This window comes from Curcuma longa, chromosome 10 (genome assembly GCF_044706935.1).
Source record: "Curcuma longa cultivar G26 ecotype Majalengka, Jawa Barat chromosome 10, ITB_CL_G26_1.1, whole genome shotgun sequence".
NCBI classification, from domain to species: domain Eukaryota; kingdom Viridiplantae; phylum Streptophyta; class Magnoliopsida; order Zingiberales; family Zingiberaceae; genus Curcuma; species Curcuma longa.
In genome coordinates, this window is record NC_133870.1 from 1,889,403 (window position 1) to 1,913,569 (window position 24,167).

The 24,167-nt window shown below is 38.2% G+C and overlaps 2 protein-coding genes and 1 non-coding gene across 4 annotated transcripts in view; 1 reads left to right on the top strand and 2 right to left on the bottom strand.

The window, feature by feature from the left end:
* Positions 1–1,475: 1,475 nt before the first annotated feature.
* Positions 1,476–2,170, bottom strand: LOC141835653 (uncharacterized). 2 transcript variants are annotated; one of them, XM_074723025.1, is made up of 3 exons: positions 2,064–2,170; positions 1,888–1,984; positions 1,476–1,794 (listed from the first exon to the last, which is right to left on the bottom strand). In XM_074723025.1, exons 1-3 carry the CDS (start codon positions 2,150–2,152, stop codon positions 1,582–1,584), a joined length of 399 nt encoding a protein of 132 aa, XP_074579126.1. In that variant the 5' UTR covers positions 2,153–2,170; the 3' UTR covers positions 1,476–1,581. The 2 variants fall into 2 exon arrangements, 1 of the variants encoding a protein (XP_074579126.1); XR_012602403.1 differs by having other exon boundaries at positions 1,694–1,798; positions 1,888–2,136.
* A 222-nt stretch (positions 2,171–2,392) lies between these two features.
* Positions 2,393–2,464, bottom strand: TRNAD-GUC (transfer RNA aspartic acid (anticodon GUC)). Its single transcript has one exon. It is a non-coding gene; the product is annotated as a tRNA-Asp (tRNA).
* An 11,333-nt stretch (positions 2,465–13,797) lies between these two features.
* LOC141836199 (MACPF domain-containing protein At4g24290-like) overlaps positions 13,798–24,167 on the top strand; it is a 57,626-nt gene continuing 47,256 nt past the window's right edge. The window contains exons 1-2 of the mRNA XM_074723634.1: positions 13,798–13,973; positions 14,055–14,441. Of these exons, the coding sequence (XP_074579735.1) occupies positions 14,193–14,441 (249 nt within the window). The 5' untranslated portion in view covers positions 13,798–13,973; positions 14,055–14,192. The remainder of the gene's footprint in view (positions 13,974–14,054; positions 14,442–24,167) is intronic.

Consider the following 24,167-nt stretch of genomic DNA (forward strand, 5'->3'; position numbering starts at 1 on the left):
GGCCACTCGGCGTCTCGACACTCGGCCACTCGGCATCTCGGCATTCAACCACTCGACATCTCGGCACTCGACCACTCGGCGTCTCGACACTCGGCCACTCAGCGTCTCGACACTCGGCCACTCGACGTCTCGACACTCGGCGTCTCGACACTCGATGTCTCGACAGTCGACGACTCGGCCACTCGACCCTCTTGACAATCGACAACTTGGCCATTCGGTTGACTCAACACTGATGATGGAGAAAAACACCAGTCCTTGTTGGCAGCTTGAAATTATCAGTTCAAGTCATCTCTACAAGGTAAGTTGAATTATCTTGTAATTTTAAAAAGAATTAATCTGTCCAGTAAAGATTGTATAACAATGAGTTCCGCGAGAGAATGGATGCCATCGGCACCATGGACCCCCCAACTTGGTCGCCCTCCGGCCTACTACTACAGCAAAGACGAGAAGCTTTTGGTCTACGAAATTGTACTCAACAAAAGCCTTTGCACCATCCTCCACTGTGGCCGTTGCTCCCTTCGATTGTGCTACGTGCTCAAAGATTTATTTGATAGTCTACTGAATCGACAACTCGATTTTCTTTAAGCTTTTCACTTTTATCAAAATATCTTTTATTTATTTATTTGCTCGAGTTTCATTTTGTTTGGCTATTTGTTTTTCATTGATAATGTTTGAATGATGTTTTTGCTATTAAGTGAGAACTCATTTGTGTTTAGATAAGGAACCCAATCTTAGTCATCAAGTTTTGGGACTAATTCCCAAATTTTATTTTATTCAAACTTAGTCAACTTATCTTACATTGCAATAATCCAATCTAAGTTAAGTAATGCTTTGTCAATACTGCTCGATTCAAATTTAATTAACTTATCTTACACAACGGAACCCAATCAAAATTGAGTGATGCTCCACCAATTGAGCTTGGTTCAAGTTGTAAAACACATACAACATTGTACAAATTATAAAATTGAGATTGAATTCTCACCTCTTTAAATACCTCTCTCATTACTAGTCCAAGGGGATGATTTAGATTTCCTTTGAAAGCTCGCGTAAATTGCTCAATTTTTTCTTCCTAAACTTTTTTTGTGGATTCAATTTTTTCTTCATTTTCATTGTTTTCTTTTCCTCGGTCCTTTGATTGCTATTCAATACCTCCAATTGTCCATCCTTGTCGATACACTCAAGAAGGCTCATCAAATACAATATCTGATAGCTCTTCTCTGTCAAGTGTTTACGATAAGTTAAACTTTCGAAAGTGTATCCAACAAATATGTCACCATCCACTTTTGTTAAAATCTTCCCTATACTATACTTAGTATTTAGGATGTACATATTACAACCAAATACATGAAGGTACTTAATCAAAATACACTGTTTCATACCAAAGTTTGTAAGAGACCATTGTCAAAATATCTGTTCCATCATAACCTACTATATTAATTTATGGTATTGACCTAACTTAAACAATTTAACTCAAATATATAAATATAACCAAATATTTAAAAAATAATTAACAAAACTAAAACATAATTACATCGACACTCTCAATAAAAAAAAAACAAGCCTTACCATTGATAAAAAAAATTAAAACCCAAAAAATACAATAAATATACATGTGAACACAAAAAAAGCATCATAGGTCATCCTGGGCTTCACCTTCAGAAGTCCCTTGTCTCGAAAGCGACTCTGCATCCTTTCAACCGCGACAGGAGAGATGTCGACGCAGGTCATGTCGGCCACGCCATCCTTGCGAAGCTCCTCGCAGAGCCGCGAGTTGCCGCAACCGATCTCCAATACCTACCTAGCAAATACCAAAGAATCCAAATTGAATGCTATAACTATGCACGCATGCCGGACGCGTCAGTGAGAAAGCGAACACGGTGAAGTTACCGAGTGGGATGGATTGAGGAAGGGGCGGAGGAGGTGTTGGAAGTGGGAGTAGTCTTTGAACCGTTCATAGTGTTCCTCGGCGGCGAACCTCTCGTCCCTATGAAGTCATAACAGCGATTGAGGGAGGAAGAGGAAGCGAAGGAAAAGAGGGGGAGAAGAGAGGCGAACGGTCAGACCAATAGTGGGGATCGAGATAGGAGGCAGCGGTGAGCGGGGCGACGTCCACGGAGCTTCTGCGGCGACCATGATCGCCGGAATCGCTCATCGATTGCGGTGCGCCCTAAGCAGGGAGTCGAGCTTCTGCTCCGTTGATTGAAGCTCACGAGTTGGCTTTGAAGAGGAAACGAGCCCAATATAAAGCCCAACATGAATTATTGGGCCTGACTGGGCAATGTCCAGTTGGTTCAATGGCTCGAACGAAGGTAGTTTAATTGGTGCAATTTCGAAAAGAGCAAATGGGGAAAAAAATGAGAAAAATATACACAAAAAGGTAAAAATTAGATTCCGCCGTTGCCGGGGATCGAACCCGGGTCACCCGCGTGACAGGCGGGAATACTCACCACTATACTACAACGACATCAGTGGTACATGTTTGGACCAAAGAATAAATTATTATCTTATTTCAGTTCACAATTTGCCTTCTCGTCCCGACCGAGTCGCGAGTTGCAGGTCTTCAAGGCAGCGATTCAACGAGCACCTTCGCCTCCGCCGCCGGCGACAGGATTTATATGCATGGTTCCTCTGCTTCTTGCTGATTAATTTAGTCGTGAACTATAAAATTAGCATCCTTTTCAGCAGATTAAACAAAGATCTTGTCCGTTCTCTCCTGTAGGAACCATTTTCCCCAAAACAATTTCCGTCCGTCAGCTCTTCCTCGTCTCTGAGTTTCGGTTATTAATCAGGTAAAACTTTGACCTTTTATTTTGCATGACAATGCTCCAAGTTGCGGCTTGAGAATTTCGAGTTTGCGTGAACGTCATTCTACTTCAGCAACAATTTGAAGTTGTTTGTGGTCTCTCGCAGCAACACTTATCGAATTGAAGGCTTACACAATATATATAGATTTGATTCAAATCAAATACAAGGTACTCTCCAATTTTATAAAAAGCAAATTTTGGAGCCACCCAGAAAGATCGCAATAATACAGAAGGGAAAGCAAAACATATAGAAATGCAACCATATAGGAATTTTCGAGCATTATGATCAGCCCCGATGATGAATCGATGTTAACAGTTGCATGCGCTAAGGGATAGTTGGGCCGAGGAGATTGTTGCACAAACTTCCGGAGTTCTCGTTAGTCTTCTTGTTCTCGGTCCTCCGGCTACTCCCTGTGCTGCTGGTCAGCGATCCAAATGAAAGTTTTCTGCAGGATGCCGGTCGAAGAGGATTCCAACTGTGGGCTAGAGTCCCAGCAGCCAGTCAAGATGTTCAGTGATGATGATGAACAGGTGTTGCTTTGATCCTTGGTTGAGTTGTTAGTGTTTTTAAGGGCCTCGCCGAGAGGTCCCCCCATGGAAGCCCCCCAGGAGATTGGAATCCAACTCGCTTGCCTTTTGTTGCCTTCGCTTATCCTGCACGGCTGTGAATCCAACCGAGCAAGATCATATTCACGCGACAGCTTAAGGGGTGAGAGTGTATCATTTTCATGGTTAGTAGTGGAGGATGAGAATTCAGAGGAAGCCATCGATATCGACATGGAAAGTTGAGGATTGGACTGCGGCCGTAGAACATCAAGCTTCAATGAGGGTAAAAGGTTGATGTCCGATAAAGAACTACTTTCTGGATTGAAATGAGAACTACTTTCTACAAATCCAGGGCCCGGATTTCATTACTCGTAAGGTAATTTGTGTGCGAGCGCGACCTGCACGTGTCGAATGTCAGACCGGTTAGGATAAAATTTGTCCAACGAATGAACTAACATTTTGCCACTTGAAAATGTTTTCTTTTTGCTCCAATGATAAGTATGCAACTAATGCAATTTAGTCATGCATGAACGTATAGATGTAATTGAATGACATGAACGTTGATGCAATTGAATGCATGAATACAATTTAATGGCATGAATGCTTGCAACGTATAGATGAGAAACTCTATATAAGACTCCAAGCTTGAGCAAAGAGGACAATCAGAAAGAGCTAAGCAAATCTACTACAACCCCATCTTTCTTTCTCCCGTGATAGCATTCAGGTACCATCTAAGTTCGCTGCGATCTGCCTGTACTTGGTGGTAGCGCGGTTTTGTCATTGTATCCTTGGAAACAGACGTCCGTCGTGACCTCGAAGCACCGCCGGAGGAGATGAATCTGTTTTAAGGAAACTACGTTGAACGCAGGCCTTGACTCGGCCTCTCGGCGACTCGACGTCTCTATAGCCGTCAAGTTGGGTTAGGCCCGCCGAGTTGGCCCGTCCCGCCAAGTAATTTAGGCGGATTGGGTTAAAATTTTATTAATTCATTTTAAGATGGGTTCAGATTGGTTGGCCCGCCTAAGCCCACGACCCCCGTGGGTTGGCCCGCGGGTTGAGAAAGTTTATTTATTTATTTTAAATTTTAAAATTAAAATAGAAAACTCAATGAATTAGTGGGGTTGATCCATTTAAATTACAATTAAAATTTAAAAATTTTAACTTAATCAATTTAAATTATAATTCAAACTTAAAATTTTTAATATTCTTTTATTTTTTTAATAGGTCCATGTGTTGGCCCGCCTAACCCGCGGCCCGTCTTGAGTTGGGTTGGGTCGGAGATTTTCCAATCCGCCAAGTTGGTGGATTGGCACGCTCCGCCCTGCCATATAATGGGCCCGCCATGGGTTGGCCCGCCCCGCCATGGGTTGGCCTGTTTGACAGCTCTAAGCGTCTCGGCACTCGGCCACTCAGCACTCGACGTCTCGGTACTCGACGTCTCGACACTCGACGTCTTGGTACTCGACGTCTCGGCGTCTCGGCACTCGGCCACTCGGCGTCTCGGCACTCGACCACTCGACATCTCAGCACTCGGCCACTCGACGTCTCGACACTCGGCCACTCCACGTCTCGGCAATCAGTGACTCGGCCACTCGACCCTCTCGACAATCGACGACTCGGCCATTCGATTGACTCAGCACTGGTGATCAGGAAAAACATTAGTCCTTGCTGGCAGCTTGAAATTATCAGTTCAAGTCATCTCTATAAAATAAGTTAAATTATCTTATAATTTTAAAAAGAATTAATCTTTTCGGCAAAAATTGTATAACAATGAGTTCCGCGAGAGAATGGATGCCATCGGCACCATGGACCCCCCAACTTGGTCGCCCTCCAGGCCTACTACTACAACAAAGACGAGAAGTTTTTGGTCTACAAAATTGTACCCAACAGAAGCCTTTGCACCCTCCTCCACTGTGGCCGTTGCTCCCTTCGATTGTGCTGCGTGCTCAAAGATTTATTTGATAGTCTACTAAATCAACAACTCAATTTTCTTTAAGTTTTTCACTTTTATCAAAATGTCTTTTTATTTATTTTGTTAGATCTTGATGGAGGTGAGTACCTTGTCCGTTGCGGAATCTCGTAGGATCGGGAAGAAGTCTACAAGAGTCTTCTTCGTAGTTTCTCGCTTCAAACGCCCTCGGGATCCGATGGTGATTTTTCGTGAGAGAAGTCTCGTACCGAGAGAGGGAGAAAAGGGGAGTCTTGCGCAATTTCTTTCCAAGAGAGAAAACTTGGCTTGCACAATTGATGGAAAAGGATGAGACCTCCATGCCTTTTATAGCAAACCAAAGGTTGCATTTGACAACCTTTCCAAAGGAACCTTTCCAAAGGTTGTGCCCATTGTGGGCAACAATTGGTAGCATCTCCCACTTGCCCACAGAGGGCACAATAAAATGTCAGTTGCTCACTAGGAGCAATTCATCTCTCGATACTTACTTCTCAATCTATCATACGACGAATGGAGTGAGCGACCTTACGAGAGTCGGCACAACAAATGAGTAGTGATCTATTAAGTTATCACCAAAACTAACAGATCACAATACTCTAAAGAAATCCCGTGGTACCCCAGATATCTTCAATATTCACCAGTTTTGACATCCCGGATCTCTTAAAACTAGTGATGTCAAAACATGAACGTTTTGTGCTTATGACTTTATCGCCACTAAGTCGACATAGTCCCTCGTGGTATGAACCATAAAACACGGTGCAAAATTTAGATGTTTTTCTTGAGTTCTCATGTCAATTCAATTAGTCTTAACTACTTTCCTAGTCATGTCCCGCTGGACTGTATCAACCATAGCCCTAAGGTGCATACTAAAGTAGCGACATCAAGCTTCCTTTTCATGACATAGATCTCAAGTCCTAAGGGTACAGATGGATCAACAAATAATGATCCAAGAGCTCACACAATGATGAAACAGAGATCTTATTCATCATTCTCCTCAATGGTTGTTTTACACACATGTGGTATGGTCACATGCTATAGTGTTCTTCCATCATTAAGGGCGTATCACATACAACATAATAAATACACCATATGATTCTTAGTCTAGCCACTCCCACTGCGGCTAACCCGAGTATTACAACGTCTTATCATAAAACTCGCAACCGGCTTAATGAAGGCTTCATGGATTTGATTCTCATATCCTATGATTGATCCAAAGGGATCTCATCTTATAATAGAATTAAATCAACTATCAAATGAGCGGTTGAAATTACCATACTTTAATTTTTTTTCAATATATTTAACAAGTAGGTCACTTCTTTATCTTGTTTTTTCTTCTCGAGAGTTTTAAATTGTTTCTTGATATACTACCATAAACCAAAAACATATGTAATTAGTGATTAAAATCAAACTACTCAAACAAATTGATGTATAAATATAAACTTACGACAATGATTTTCAATCTCATTTTGTTAAATTTGACAATCCTTGCTACCTCCTTCTCGGGCTCTTTTTCAGAATTACCTTTACGAATTGAGATAATATCTCTCTTTTCTTGCATATCATTCATTTTAATTTTTTCTTTTCCCCTATCCGTAACAGCTGTTGCTCCTCGCCTTGTGATGTTTTTAGAAGGCTCACAAATTTGTATTTTGCTTTTCTTCTTCTGAGGTACAAGCTTGAGCCACATAGGGCTATTAATAGGAGTATCCTTGTAATCATAGTGTGTTCGGTCATGTCCTCTCCTAGTCCTAGTTCTATAAGCAACTAGTTTAGGATGAAGATCCACTACAGGGTCACTTGATTTAGCCTAAATGCCTTGATTTTTTATTATTTCAAGTAATTCTTTTACCCTTTTATTTAGTTGTATGTTCTCTATTATTAGCTCCTTGATTCAGTTCTGATGAATAATGTAGTTAGGGCATTCACTATCACTTGGACATCTAGCTTCTATACCATCTAATGAATGTCTCTAGATGTGGAGTATCATCGAGGTAACACTACTAGAAAAAAGTTAATAGACAACGCTCCAAAGACAACGGTTTTTAGCAAAAGCGTTGTGGTTTTTCAATTTACAACGTTTTTAGTCAAAACCGTTGTCTTTGAAAACTCAAAGACAACGTTTGTTCAGAAAGCGTTGTCTATTAGTGTTGATTTTGGGTCAACTACAACATTTTTAAAAAACTGTTGTCGAAAACGTTGTCTTTTAGCGGATTTTTTTGCCAAAGACAACGCTTTTAAAAAGTATTGTCGTTGACCGTTGTCGTTGAGAGTTTAGAGGGTTTATATCCAAGTTTTTTATCAGACGAATCTGTTGTTTCCTTCGTGCGTATGCCTCCTCTTCTCTTCTCCCGCCCCATTTTCGTCCCTCTCCCGCTCGTACCTCCCGTCCCCTCTCGCACTACTAGCTCCCGGCCCCCTGCCTCTCCTCTTCTCCCGCCCTCACCGCCACAGCTCACTCGCCTTCTCTTCCCCCCAATCCGAATCTGAGTGCTAACCCTAACCCTAAACCCACTCTGCCATCTTCTTCCTCCACCACCGGCCAGAACTCCGCCCCTGCTGTCTCTTCTGCCCTCCTCTCCCTCCTCCCCCCTCTTCCCCGCGCCCAGTCCATCCTCCCCCAGTTGGTTGCCCTCGCCTCCAAGCTTTTCGATCTATCCCCCAATCGCTCCGTCTGGCTCGCCGCCTCACACAAACGAAAGGGCCATAGGCCGGCCCGTTGTGCTAACGTTTGCCGTGTGGCACGAAAGGCCCTCCAGTAGATCGAGATCAGCGACGGGACGCAGTTCGCGCGCCGGTGCGACTGAAGCGTGGGCGAGCGAGTGTTCTTTGACGATCTCCCGGATACCTAGTTTGGATGCCGGCCCGTACTTCGTCTGCCGCCTCGCCGTGATGGAACCCCTTGTCCTCAAGCGGCGACTGAGCCAGTCCGCCGTGTCGCCTACCGCCTCCGTGACCCCTCCTAGGGCTCGTCCGGTCGCCGCCGCAACAGATCACGTCCTCGAGAAGCTTCTCGCCCTCCCCGATCCCTTCGTATCCCTTGAGGTCTCCCTCGAGCGCCTCCTCGATTCGAGGCTTCTAGAGTTGGAGAAGGATCAGCTCGTCGATAGTGCCATGGATGCTGGATCGGCCCTCCTTGAGGCTGCCAGGAGGTCAGCCCGCCGGCGCGCGTGTAAGCACAACTGTTCTTCCTGGCCTCTCGCCTCCGATCTCACTATCAAAGTAAATCACATCCCTTTTCGCTTCAGCCTGTCTACTTGTCTTTCTTGGCGCTGTAATAAACCTTTGTCTCGCTTATGATCCTCCTGCTAATGTAGATGATAGCAATTCACAGCAAGTTTTTGAAGTTATTACTTTGGGGGCTCAAGATGATACACCTAAGAAGTCTTATGCATCAATTGTGAGTTCTTAACTTTGCTGCGGAAATTATTTCTAGGAACAAGCAGTTAGTTTATATAGTAGCCTTTTCTCTATCATTATTTGTCCTTTTTCATTGATGCTGGTTTGCCTGTTCGGTTATCTTGCTATAACCAGTTCTATTGATGAGCATTCTGCTTTATTTTTCTTATTATGTCTATTGCTGACTTTAAGTAGCTCAAAATTGTCTAAGAATGTTTTCTGTAAGAAGCTTTCCTGGCTGTTTACTTTCTTACTGATAGGTTGTGCAAACTTTCTGTAAGAAGCTTTCCTGGCTGTTTACTTTATATATTTACAGGTTGAGAGGTACTGTTTTGGATTTGTTGAATTTGGTTCCTTGAAGTCCATGCAAGCTGCAATTGAGGTACTGAATCCAAGTTTTCTATCTTGGTTTTGTTTGTGAATATTACATTGATTCTATTGGTGCAACATTACTATAATCTGTTATCAATTATTCTGTTATACTTGAAGGAACAATTTCTTTCCAAAAGCAATTTGATATGGCTTGTGCATGATGCCATCTATTAATTTGTCACCAAGTTTCGGATAGTGGCTCCAGAATTTTCTTTTGTCATTCAGTATGATTTGGCACCTAGACAACAAATGATGGGGATCCACTAGAATCCAAAGGCAAATTGGAATATAGAAATGACCAATTTAAGTTTTGTGTTAGTGTTTTTTGGAATATAGGAATGACCAATTTAAGTTAATTGACCCACTGCATAGTGCATTCATGATATGCAAGGACTAACATGTGTAGTACAGTATCTATATCACTTGCCAAAGTGTTCAAGTTAGCGCTTTTAAGTTACGATTTACAAGCTACCAAATAAGGAAGCTCATGTCAATTTTCAAGCTAAACCATTTTACATGGGCCAACTATGTTTTCTGTAATTGCATATGTAGGTCACATATGTCATATGTGGTCCCTGTATTATCCTTAGAGCATGTTGGGATACTGTGCTTTCATTGTTAACACTAGTTATTTTTAATTGTTAACACATGTTGGGTATCTATCATCACTGTGTTTCATTATACACAGTGATGATGGTTAATGTTCCAATCTCTTGAGGTTGAAATGGCAGGAGGCTGTATTTTATCGAGGGAAGGCATTGCAGGCATTAGTTCAATTTGTACTTTGTGAGTGCTTGATTGAACATTGGGATTTGATTAAATCGGAAGGATCTCTAATGAGTATTTTTTTTCATCTTTTCCTTTATATTTTGTATCTCTAATGAGGAGTTGTATAGCAAGTTGGTTCATAATGAGGATATTTTGTAGGAGTTAAGAGTCAGGAAAGAGTGACAAACTTTATTTGTGAAATTTTTACAATAATAATATCAAGCAAGTTAATCCAAACGATTTCTTGCACTTGTATCCTCTTCCATGAAGATCTGAGTTCCCTTCTCCCAATAAATCCAAGGAGATTTTAGGTTCTCCTTTCCAGACACAAACACTACTAATCGTTGTTATCTGATCCTCTCAACTTGTGTGTATCCTTAACAACTAGTACCATAGCCATTCCACAGTTGACCCATTTTAATGTACCAGAGATACTTATAGCGGTTCACTACAACTTCTCAGATTGGTTTGTCTAAGTCATATGACCTATTTGGAGACCACAACAGAAGCATAACATTAGGACGAAGAAAACTCGACCTTTATTTTTGAAGCCCCACTATGAATATATGTTGTTAACTCAACAACACTTGTTGAACAACTCAAGAGGTGAAAACTAACTAGGGGATTTTTCTTTTTGCAAGCTATGAAGTATGTGATGATGCTGACATTAATAGAGCTATTATGTGAAAGAGTGTATACAAGATGATATTTATAAGTAGGTATGAAATGCTGATCTCCATAAATTAATGTTATCTTGTGCATGTAGTAACTGGAATCTCTTGTGCAGATGGACCTGCTGTTACTTGGTGACGCATCTGCTGTGTTATGGACCTGTTGTTGTGTGATAGAGAAGCCGCTGTGTTATGTACCATCAATGGATGTTATGGAGCTTCTATGTTGGAAGTTATAACTTGAAGTTGTACCTTTATGTTATGGACCTGATGCTACAACTTTTGTATAAGTTGTATGTTATGGACATGTGTTATGAACTTGTATATTATGAACCTGCTGTAACAATGATTTTGTGTAAATATAATAGATAATGTTTTTGTATATGGAAGTCATTTAGTAAATTTTGTAGTCAATGATTTTGTATTTACAAAATATATTGTAACAAAATTACAACGCTTTTTAACCGTTGTAAAATGTGTTGTCATATTTATTAAAAACAACGTTTTTAAAGCGTTACAAAAAGCGTTGTAATATTTACAACGTTTTTTCTGCGTTGCGAAGGTGTTGTAGATGTTAACAAAGACAACGCTTAAAAAGCATTGTCGTTGAGGGACCCCTTTTACAACAGGGCCTCTTACAACGCTTTTTACCCCACAAAGACAACGCGTTTTCCGCGTTGTCTATTAACTTTTTTCTAGTAGTGTAATGAAGGTTCTCAACCAATGTATTTTTTGAAAGGGTAGAGACTAGTTCAATAATAACATATCAAATTAGAAAAAATTATTTAGAAACTGTAAATGAAAGAAAGTTAGGTGACAATGATAGTCTTGATATTTACCTCTTTAAGTGAGACTTAATCCAACAAGACTCTTACCTTACTAATATGTGAAGGAGTAGTCATCCACTTATTTATTCGTGCTCTTCCAGTATTATAGGATTTTTTGATTGGGACATACTCTAAAACCATGCCTACTTCATAATACGGAGTATTACATACATAGTAATACCCATATAAAAAAATCAAATTGATGAAAAAAATATCCTTATGGTGGGTAGTTAGGGAACAATAAATTGATGGATGACTTTAACCTAATTGAATCTGCCTAGATTGTCAAAATTATTTATAATATCTATAAGACCTATAAGAACCTTATATGTACGAAAAGAAAATAACATACAAATAAATAAATATAAAATATTCAATTTATAAAATACTAAAATATCATCATCTACTTCAACTCTATGATAATATCTTTTAAGCAACTCTTCAATTCTTGATCTAGTAGATTTTTTTTAATTAGAGAAGTTAGTAAGAAAGAGATCACCCGATGCATGAATTGAGTTCATAGGAAATTGAGTTCATAGGAACGGAAACATCTCTATCTACAATACCAAGCAATAGAAACAAATCTTTTCTAGTGAAAGCAACTGAGACATTTGAAAATATAAAATGATTAGTTTTCTACTATGAGATATTATGTGTTGATCAAACTTAAAAAATATGAGATTTCTTTGACTTTCAAACCTGGAAGATGTATCTGAAAATCTAAAGGTTTGAGATGCTGAATTCCATTTAAATTTATTCACCAATAGACTATGAATTTGCTAAATATCTTGTATGTCAAAAAAAAAAATTCAAAAGGAGACTATTTAATAATTCCTTTGTGTCGATCATGTAAACAAACAGAGCCACAATGCTTTCCTTTCATTGTTGGAGTACTAACAAAACCATTAAAGTGACCTAAAATATTGGTCCATTAGAGTTTCTGATTAACATTAATTAATGCCTATAATTTAAAAAAAATATAAATTATTAACATAAAAAAAATAAATTTCTCACAATCCAAATGCATAAATAATGGTTATAAGATTTTGACATTGAGAATTGCTCTGAATACCCGAGAATTGCTTTTCAAAGTGATGTTGTTCTTTGAAATTCAACACCAAAGTGGTACTGTTTATTGAATTGCAATACTATAGTGGTGTTGGATTTTTAAAATTCAACACCACAATGGCGTTGGTTCGTAAAATTCAAAACTACCTTATTCTAAATACTTGAGAATTACTCTTCAGGGTGGTGTTGTTCTTTGAAATTCAACACCAAAGTGGTGCTGATTTTTGAACAACAACACCATAGTGGTGCTAATTTTTGAAATCCTTGGTTCTTAAAATCTAGAACCACCTTGTTCTCAATACTTGAGAATTGCTTTTCAGGGTGATACTGTTCTTTGAAATCTAACATCACCCGGGTGTTGGTTATTGAATTGCATCACCCTAAACTTATTGATGGATGCCACATAGTGTGGTTGTTAGAAACAACAAAACTCTAAACCCAATACAAAATTAAAGAATGCAAGTTAATGTATGAACGATAAACACTAAACATGTGCAAGAGATGGGGACTATATTAGAAACCAGATACATACCTTTGGAGATGATCGAGATTGAGAAGTTGAAACACCTTCTTACACTATTCTGAAATAGGAGTACAATTTAGAATAGGAGAGAAGGGAGATAACTAGCATCAATGTCGGGATACAAGATGATAAGACAAAATGAACCCTTAAACTCAAATGGAAGAGAGAAATTTATCAGTAGATGAGTTTCAACGAAAATCCTAATTCACTTGTTGCAAGCTGAGAGGTGAACAAGATGACCTATGTGTATGATTTCGACTTCTAAGATTTTTGAGGAGAGAGAGAGAGAGAGAGAGTTGCTTTTGGTAAATTGAAAGAGAAGACATTTACTTTCTTAGAACAAAGAAAAGATATTTACTTTCTCTACGTAAAGAGAGATATCGTGTTACATGCATCCGAACTAAAAAGTATTTTTTTTAAAAATGTGATTCAAATGCTTGAGAAAATGAAAATGAAATCAATTATTGATAGAAGGAATAAAATAACAATCAAGTGGGCCCTTGGGATGCATTTTTTTTTTATCAATTATCGAAAATGCTTTGTTAAAATAAAAACTTATTAAATTAAATTAATATATCTGTTATAATACTATATATATATATATATATATATAATTTTATTAAAAAATTAATAAAAATATTTTAAAATTTATGTTAGTCAAAATTGATACACTTACCAGGTACGCAAATGATAAGTTTTATCCCGGAGTAGCGTGCCCTCTGCCCGGCGCTCGTTTTGGAAAGTCGCATCGGTCTCCCTCACAGACGTCACGTCAGCGAACATCCGCTTGAACACCTCCACGTTATTTGACCAACGGCGACCTAACAAAATTCAATCTACGACGTCAAAAATTTTGGTGTGAAATAGAGGAACGAATTCGTCGGTGAGCTCGAATCGTCGGACGCTGCGCTACGCAAGACCCGCCCACTAGAAAACCACGGACTTCACGCAGTGTTGAGGTGCCATCGAGCGAAAAGCTTGCTGCTTGTCGAGCGGGGCGTTTCAGGGATCGGAGCTTAATATCAGAGAGATCCGTGGGGAGAAACTCAGGTAACCTTTAATTTGGGGCTCCTTTTTTAGCGATCTCATTGGTAGCTTGAAATAGATATGAATTTTTGGTATTCCGTGTAGGATTGGCACCTCATTTGTGAGTCGGGGAGTTCTGCAAGGGGTATTGGTTTGAAGAAACTGAATCTGCGACGAAATAGACGATTGCGCAGTTCGCATTCAGCAAAGACTAGTACTTGAGCTTGTTTGTTATGATAGAGAATGACACCTAAGAGTTTATTGTCGCGAGTTGATGAGGCGATTAAGTCTATTGGATTAGGATATGACATAACGTCAGATATTCGTTTGAAGCACTGCAAGGATGTATCAAGTTTGATTGAGCTTGAGGATACTGAGATTCACGATGTCGTTCTTCCTGGCGGCTTGACTATTTCAGGTGTTCCTAAATCCATAAAATGTGACAAAGGAGAGAGGATACGATTCAAGTCAGACGTTCTGTCATTTCAACAGGTATGCTTCTGTTGAGTTTATCTATCCAATGTTCAGATAGTAAACTTAAACTCCTTTATGCTAACTTGGAGTTCAAAACCTCTGGTTAGTTGGTTGATGCGCTTTGAGCTTATGAAGTTTTACTATTTTACCTGAGAATTTAACTTTGTAACTAGTTCATCCTTCTACTATTAGCATTAGCTATTCAACAACTATATCCTTCCCAAAAAAGTATATCCTGTTTTCATGTAGCTGTTGCTCTTTTTTTGTCTCTAATGCTGGTTTGGAAGCCTGAATTGCTGATTCTAAGTGCTTGTTTACTGGGTGGTTTCTATCGGCAGGGAGAGGAGAGCTCCTACTTCAAGGAGTTCTCCCTTGTTTACCCCACTCCAAACAGAATAAAAATTTCTTTTTCATGGAGTGATTTTTCCCTGAAATTATGTCCACCCAGAGTCGTGCACAAGACACTGAAGCAGCAGAAAAAGGACAAAATACCACGTTCACCCTTCGTATCTAGTACCGGCTCCCGAGTGCAGTGAGACTGTGGTTCATCATCAACTTGTAGGCACTTTACAAACACTATTAAGGTGGCAAAAAGGATGTGCAACCAATGTGTACCAAATGATGAAGTCACAATAAGCAGAGAGGGGTGAGCAGTTCACTGGGTAGGAGCGTCAGGTTGTCAACATGTGCATTGAATGATGAAGCTGTAATAGATAGAGGTGAAGTGGGCCACCAATGTCAAGCGATGTTGGGAGCAAGTTGGGTCTTTGACATTGCGCAAAGCTGTGGGAGAGGCAAGCTGCCAGGGTAACCTCAGGCAGTGTCGATGTTGGCCTGAGTCAGGAGGGATGCAGGCTACTAGGGTAACATCAGGGGTCATTGATGTTAGCAGAGTTGGCATTAGGGTGGCTGTGAATTTGACTAGGGTAACCTTGTCCCTCCTATTTCCTCTCCTCCCTGTCAACAAAGGCAAGGTAAACATGTTGAATAGATTCCTTCCCTTTCTCTTCTTTTCCGCTCTCCTCTCCACCATGTTGGGTAAACAAAGTCTAAGAGTTAGCATTCCAAGTGTGATTCCCAAATAAGGTAAACATGTTGAATAGATTCCTTCCCTTTCTCTTCTTTTCCGCTCTCCTCTCCACCATGTTGGGTAAACAAAGTCTAAGAGTTAGCATTCCAAGTGTGATTCCCAAATAAGTTTTTAGTATCTATCATATGAATGAACAAATTAAGAGAAAGAAGTTGATTTAACCTACAACAAAATAAAGGAAAATAGGTTTGCTGAAAAGGTAATTGGCATTCTTAGAATTTATTCTTATAGAAATAAATAATATGATGTATTCTCTTATGAATTAGCTACTAGTATCATAAAAATGATAGTAAGAATAATTTGTCTTATACTTATATTCTCTTCTGTCCTTGAATAATCAAGTTGTCCTACTAGCTATATATATGTTCGTTTTATGATGATATAATATAATACAATAATTTTCCTTCTCAACTTTGTATTACAAGATCTCCTTAGCGAAGGTTGTGAGTTTGATATAATAGCATTGCTTCTCTTCTCTTAACCTCATAAAAGGTATAACTTTCTCTCCTAGTTCTCCTCTCACCCAACCATCTTGTCATGCTACCTATTTTTTCTCCCTTCCATCTATCTTACAAGTAAGATGGATAGCCATGAAATTCATGTAGGTGTTTTTAAATATCTTGATTTGGAATATTAGTGAAAATCATAGTTTGAAATTGTAGGATCTGTGCGGTTGAGAGAGGGGGGGGGGGGGGGTGAATCTCGATTCTTCGCATTTTCATTCTCGTTTCGTTCTTTCGATCTATCAGAGAAGAACTTGTAGCAGAATTAATAATAACAAGACAACACAAGAACACGCGGGGATTTACTTAGTTTCCAACCTCCCAGGGTTGGTACTCTAAGACCTATGTACGGTAGGTGCCCGTCAACTAGTGTGTTTCCTTTTCGGAATTTTTTCGAAAATAGAGAAATCTGTTTTATAGTTTTAATTACAAGCACAAAAGATTAGGAGATAAAACACGACTTGTAATAATAAAACAAACAAACACTTTGCCGAGTCGATCCCGAAGTCTTGACCGCAGCGCACCCCTCCTGAAGCTTCTCCAGTCGTAGAACTTCGAGCATTTTCTTCGAGCACAGAGTAGGAGAGTCATAGAAGATTGGTTCGGTGGCTCTGACCCCGAAGCCATTTTATAGGGCTGTTTTGGTCTACCAAGCAACTTGATCAGTATACCAAACTTGGATAAAACTTGATCCAAAGATTGAGCTCTTTGCGATATGCGATATGATCTTATGCAATTTATTGGTCTCGGTCTACTGATCCCAAGGATCGGTCTATTGATCCCAAGTGCCACGTCATCAATCCGGAACTTGACCCGAACTCAATCCCCCGAACCTTGATCGATCTACTGATCCCTGCGATCGGCTACCGATTCTGTCTGGGTCCGGTTCGACCGGAGTCAAGTCTGGTTCACTCCGGACTTGGTCTAACTGTGTTTCATTTACGTATGTCTGCTTCCTCAATTTTGCTTCCAGCTCTAAGTTCCTGTAAGACAAGCATACAATAATAAACAAGCAACCCTAGCCTAATCCTGTAAGTCTACCTGACCTACTAGGCTTATCTAAGCCTTATTCTATAGGTCTAACCTACTAGGCTTGCTTGGAGTTCCTTCAAGACTTCCACCGTCTAGGGCTCACTCTCCCAAGATTTTCCTTTGCCAAGCGTTTGGTCACCTATGACTTACTTTGAGTTACATTGCCTAACCTCTAGTTCGGACTAGTCACTCGGTAGACTTTTTGCCCTTGTCAAGTCTCTAGTCACCTTGATCTATTTAGACTTTTGCTTGCATAACCTTCAGTTAGAACTAGTCACTCGGTAGATTTCTCACCCTTGCCTAACCTCTAGTTAAACTTTCCTTGCCTAACCTCCAGTTAGACTTCCCTTGCCTAACATCCTGTTAAGACTTTCCCTTGCTAGTCATCTGGTCAACCTTTGACCTGACTAGACTTCTCTTGCTAGTCATCTGGTCAACTTTGACTTGACTAGACTTAGCTCACATCCAAACATCAAGTTTTGTTTGAATTAACCCTTAGTCAAACTGACCAGACCTAGGTGTATTATCAAACATCGAAACCCTAGAGGCTGATTGCACCAACCATTGCCTCCTTTTTGATATTTGACAATTTTTAAAGTTAGGTATATGATCATAAGGGTTTTTATCAATCTAGGCGGGTTACTAGATTTTTTAACTTAAGCTTTCCTCTCCCCCTTTGTCATATATCAAAAAAATATGCCTAAGTTCTCCTTAGGTTGTGCACCAACAATATAAGGGTTACCTTAGTCAAAAGTTATTTCCTATCCCTCCTTGAAAGATTAAAGTATTTATTTTGAAGGAACTTTCTAAGGTTTTTCAAGGTTTCAAAAACACTTTTTCAAAATTTTTTGCAATATAATTTTCAACATAATTTTTGAAAAGAATTTTCAAATAGTTTTTCAAGAATTATTTTGAAGTAATTAAAAAAAACACTTTTGTAAAGAATTTTAAAAATTTAAAGAGTCTTGAAAATATTCTTTGATCTTTCAATCAAGACCTCCCCCTTAACCTGATACACCTTTAGGAATGCTTGTTAACCACAAGGATGATTTACTTATTTGTCTTAGCGGTCTAGGAATTTAGTGTTAACCTAGGGATTCTGTATCTAAGTGTTGGTCAATTAATTTTTAAAGATATATAAATTTTTGAAAAATATATATAACACACACAAACAATCATGAATTTAATTAAATATCAAATTTTCAAAAATATTTTTAAGAGAATATTTATAGTTTTTGAAAACTTTTCTAATTTAATGATCCTTATCATCTCACCTATTCTAAGTGTCTCAGTATATAACATACAAGGTAATTTATTTTTGTGAGATGATCTATTAATTTTATTTATTTTAAACTTTAGGTTTGAATTGGGATGATTGTTCGACCTTGTATTAGATTTAAGTTTAGCTGTTAGTTAAGTACACATTTCAAAAATCGACTTCAAGATCGTGGCGAGGCAAGGGTATTCTTGGTTATCGGAGTAACGACCATTTTCTTAGACAAAACCTTTTAAAAAAATTATATACTTAATATACTTCTTGAAAAATCCTAGTCTAACTAGTTTAGGATGTGGCAAGGTAGCTTCAATTAGTTTTTCTTAGTTGAATGAACTAAGTTGGATACTCCTTATCCAACCCGGACATTTAGATTAAGTCTCCCTAACGTACTATCATATCGTTTCGTCCATATACTATGCGATCAAGTATTAAACCATTCTAGATTAGCAAGAAATTAAAATTAGCATGTGTGACATGACATGATATGACATCAGAGCCGGTCCTGAGTCTACAGAGGCCCTGGGCGAAATCATAATGTTTGGGCCCTAGATGAAGCGAACGAAAGAAATCATGATCAAATTTAATTCTAATGTAAAGAGCATGATCGATTGAAACCATGACAGATTTGTATCAAACAACTTCCGAGACAGAACATGAACAAATACTTTTGTTCTAATGTAAAGAGAAGGATAAGACATTTATTTCCAACAGCTTCAAAAGAAAGAAAAAAAATATTGATTAACTAAAGAAAAGAGAATGATAAGAGATTTGTATCCAACATCCTATAAAAAAGGAACTGAAAAACCTTAAAACATGTTTGCTACATTCTGTGAGGCATTCTACAATACATTTAACAAATTTGCAACAAAGGCAAGAGGCCTACTAAGACAAATGTAACTAGTACTGCATCCAAACAAATTTAAAGTAACTGAATCCAAATTACAAGTTTAACTAACTGATTCTGGTTATGCTATATAAAATTTTGACTACTTGAGTCCCATAACTTCTCGCTCCTTCTCATGTTTCACTACTTGGATGAATCGTCTTCTTGCTTCCATCTTTGAACCAATTTGTCGCATTGTTTTGATCTGTTTGCAGCTACAGAAGTGGTGGGAAGTTAAGCATCCTTTAACCTTTAATAAATCATCTTTTACTGTATAAATCATCATTCTTGTATAAATCATCCTTTAACCTTTAATAAATCATCCTTACTGTTTGGGCTAAAACCATTTAACACAAATCCTAAACCTAATATACCTAATGTGGCTAAAGCCACTCTAATTACCCAATGATTCTAATAACCAGTAAAAAGGTTATTAGAACTCTTGCTTGGCCTCTAAATTTAATGGTGTAGCGCCGAGCCGCCGACTTATATGTGAGTTCCCTCTTTGTGTCAGTCGTAATTTCAGTTTAATCAACAATAAGCTAGTACTTGTAACTTGTAAGGCCGGTCTTTTACTTGTAAAAGGCCTATTAGGTATTTCCTATAATATAAGCATTATGTCAGATTGTCAGTGGAGGTCTAATATAAGCATGATATCGATGGAGGATGGAGTGGAGGTTGGTGGGAAATCGGTTGGAATGCGGGCCAATTAAGCGGCCGGTATTCAATTGATCAATTCACAAAATTATAACAGGAAAAACGAAGATGCAACGGCTTGCCTAGGCCCTAGATCTCGATGGGGTCTTCCTTCCGGAGGAGTCGCAAGTCGCAATCAAGGCAACGCCGCAGGAGCACTGAGCATTCGACACTGTCGGCAGGGAAAGATGGGGCAAAAGTCAGAGGATTCTGGCCCTTCCCTAGGGTTTTCACACCGTTGCGGACTTGCGGTGTAGAGGAGGACGCGATTTGAAGCTTGAAGGCGGTGCAGACTGCAGAGGACGCGATTTGAAGGCGATGCGGAGACGCGATCGAAGCTTGAAGGCGGGGCAGTTCGGAGGACGCGATCAAGCTTGAAGGGGCGGTGCGGTTCGGAGGACGCGATCGAGAAAGGGCGGTGCGGAGGAGAAAGGGCGGTGCGGAGGAGAAAGGGCGGTGCGGAGGAGGATGCGATCGAAGGGGCAGTGCGAGAAGCAGTGCGGAGGAAGAGGAAGCGTAACGGTAACCCCACATCCAACTTAACCCAAAAAATTGGGCCCCTATTCAACTATGGGCCCTGGGCCGTCGCCCTGGTTGCCCTGGCCCAGGGCCGGCTCTGTATGACATAAACATGAATAATTAAGCATATGCATGTTTATGACAAATATACATAAGTCAATCAAGTTAAACAATTATCAATTGATTTCTAATAATATATCAAATTCTTGAATTGATATATTTCGTGTGAACCCGCAAATGTGTCAACCCATTTTGATTTTTATTAATTTTATTATTTTCTTGAGTATTATTTTATTAATTAGTTTTATAATTATAAGGTACTTTATTATAACTTGGTTCGGGTGAGCCTAACTCCGATTGGTCAGAAATTATCCAGAAACTTACCTACAAAAAGTCAACCGAGTTGACTTTGACCAAGTCAACATTTGGCTTGGACCAACCTTGACCAAGTTGAAAGTTGCACATGCATGTGCACGTGCTTTTAACGTTGGAGGCTAGATGGAAGTTTGAAAGTGCTTTTAACGTTGGAGGCTTGGTTGAAGACTTATCAAGATGGAAGTTTGAAAGGTGCACGTGCATGGCCAAGTTGGAGACTTTTAAATGTTTATTTTTTAAAAGGATAAATTTTATCCTTTTATCAAATCAACGTTCGAGATTTAAGGTTATCGCCGATCAACAATTAGGATCGTATCAACGGATCAACGGCCAAGAGAAAGTTCATCTATGATCAACGATCTAGATCTATTCTCTTAGGTTATAAATAAGACTTAGAGTTCTAGAAGTAAAATCATCAATTATTTTTGTCATTCTCTCTAAGTCTCTGTGCTACAACTGTAAAGACTTTTTCGCCTAAAGGAGTTTTGTTTGAGCGTTAATTGCCTTGGAAGCAACGACCGAGTTGCAACCAAGTTTTTTTAAGAAAAGGAGTGTCTATTCTGCGACCTTGGTTAAATCGTCTATTCACCCCCTCTAGCCGGTCCAACCCGATCCAACACTTGACCCATTTGGACTTTCACTTGCATAACCTTCAGTTAAAATTAGTTACTCGGTAAATTTCTTACCCTTGCCTAACTTCCAGTTAGACTTCCCTTGTCTAACCTCCAGTTAGACTTCCTTTGCCTAACTTCCTGTTAGGACTTTCCCTTCTAGTCACTTGCCTAACTAGACTTAGTTTACATCCAAATATCAGGTCCTGTTTGAATTAACCTTTGATATGATTGACTAGACCCAGGTGTATTGTCAAATATCGAAATCCTAGAGATTGATTTCACCAACAGAAATCTTGTAGCATGCTGGGTGGCATGATTGAAATATATTGTTATTGTTATGATAAATTACCGAAACTGTATTATTTGGCACACATTGTATTTTGTGCTGCTATGTCAATCAATCAATGAGTATTGTGTTATATCAACATTTATCACCCCTTGCCATTGTACTATACAGTTTAAGATTGGATGAATTAAGAAAATATTTTTTGTAGCTTGTTTATAAAAGATAACGTTAAAACTGTACTGTTCTAGATGAAACACAAAGTGTGAACTTAAGTATATGTATTTGCCTTATCATCTTGCTCCTTTTTTCTTCCATCTCTAACTCGTGACTAATACCATATATTGGAACATTGGTACCAAAACAATATCATTCTAGTCAAGGATTGAAACTTTGACATGGTTCGAATTTTGAACCTTGATGAAGATATACCAACAACAACAATAATACAATCAAGCCTTATCATACTGAGTGGGGTGTTGGCTATATGGATCCTCCTACGTCATTGAGCTATATCTGTTATTATATTATCATTTATATGTAAATAAATTTTATTTTGTTTAATCGTTGCTAATCAAGGCTTCTTTAATCTTCCTCGTCCTCGTTTAATGTGCAGATTTGTCATAGTTTACATTGTCTAACTGTAGCATTTATTGACCATCTAAGTATGCCTACACTATCTTAAATGTGTTTCTTGGAGTTTTCCCTCAATAGACCCAATTATGACTTTCTCTCGAATATTCTCATTTCGTATTTTGTTCATCCTCATATGTTTGCATAACTATTTTAACATCCTTATCTCTGCAACTTTCATCTTTTGCTCATGTGCTAGAGTTATAGTCTAACATTTAACTTTATGTCTAATTGTTGTTTTGTAGATATTCCCTTTAAGTTTTAGAGATGCCTTATGATAAATAGGAACACCTAATGCTCTTTTCTATTTCAACTATCCATCCTGTTTATATTCTATATAAGACATCTTTCTTAACTCCTTCATTTTTTTTGCAAAAATGATCCTAAATAGTAAGCTCTTTGTGTTTACTCTACTAAACCTAAAACCTTTCACTTTCAATGTTTCCCATCAAGATTCTTTAATATTTACTCCTTTACGTATCTCATTAATCAAAATAATATCATCTGCAAATAATATGTATTATGGTAACGTGTCTTAGATATGTCCAGTGATTTCATCTATAATTAATATAAAAAGATAAATAATTAAAGTTGATTTTTGATATAACCCTATCTTTATCATAAATATTTAGGTTAATTTGTCTTGAGTCTTTATTTATTATATTCTCATACATATCGTTAATTATTTCAATATATAATACCTTTCTTTTCTAGAATTCGTCACATAGTTTCCCTCAAGACTTTGTCATAACTTTTTTTGTAGATCGACTAATACTATGTGTAAGTCTTGCTTCTTTTCCCGATATGTTTCAATTAGTTGTTAATGAAGATATCATTTATAAATAATAAATGTGTGTTTCAAATGGAGAGGAGCTTCTAGAAGTCTTGTGTAATCCTTATGTGCTTCGTAGGCTAATTGTTTTTGAATTGTGATACGCTCTATTATATTATGAACACTAGTATTGATCTATTAAGAGCAAAATATTTAAATGGTTATGAGAATGCTTAGTGGTGTGTGAAGTTATTAAACAAGATGCAAGGAGAAAAATAATAATCTTAAAGAGCAATTAGGTGTATCTCTAATATATTATAAAATGGAACAAAAAATATTTTGTGTAGTGAAATTGTAAGAAGTAGAGGGGAACCCCAAAAAATTAGTTAATGAAACAAAAAATGATTTGATCCATTTAAGTATTATGATATGTCCGTGCATAAAACTTAATGGAGGGATAAGATTTATGTTTTCCAGTTTCACAGATAATTGAGGGGCACATGGCTGGAGGGTGATGATCATGATCAAAATTAATATAAATTATTTGAAAAATATAAATAGCATATATATCATAAAATATATCCAGACAATCTTATTTTTTACTATGAAAAAATTATCATAATTGATTTTTTCTTTAAAAAAAATTTGCACAAAGAATATAATAGTAGGAGGTTTTGAACTTGGGACCAATTGGTTAAATGATGATAACCTTACCACTGCACTAAAACAATAGATTGGTATCTATGTTTAAAATACGAATGTTAAAAAAAACCAGTTTTACTAGTTCCAATCTTTTTCCATTTTTTAGTTTTTTTGCTAATGTGGTTTGTGTGTCGAATCATATGGAATCAACATTTGGTTCAATTGGTTGAATTGATTGATTGATTTGGTCCAGTATTTAGAAACAATAAAAGGAGCAAACCATTTTGGGCAGATGATATACTTTATGTCATCATGTTTGTTTATTGATGACATAATGTATTGTCTCCTTGCTATATTGAATATAGGCAATCATTGCAAAGCATGCAAACTTTGTAAGTTTCTGTTGATTTTTTTTCACACCTTTCA

Bases quoted from the DNA above. Each gene is read 5' to 3' on its own strand.
- LOC141835653 (XM_074723025.1), bottom strand. From the start codon at position 2,152: ATGAGCGATTCCGGCGATCATGGTCGCCGCAGAAGCTCCGTGGACGTC. The intron at 1,985-2,063 runs GTCTGACCGTTC...ATGACTTCATAG, and splicing joins TATCTCGATCCCCACTATTG to GGACGAGAGGTTCGCCGCCG. The intron at 1,795-1,887 runs GTAACTTCACCG...TTTGCTAGGTAG, and splicing joins TCCTCAATCCATCCCACTCG to GTATTGGAGATCGGTTGCGG.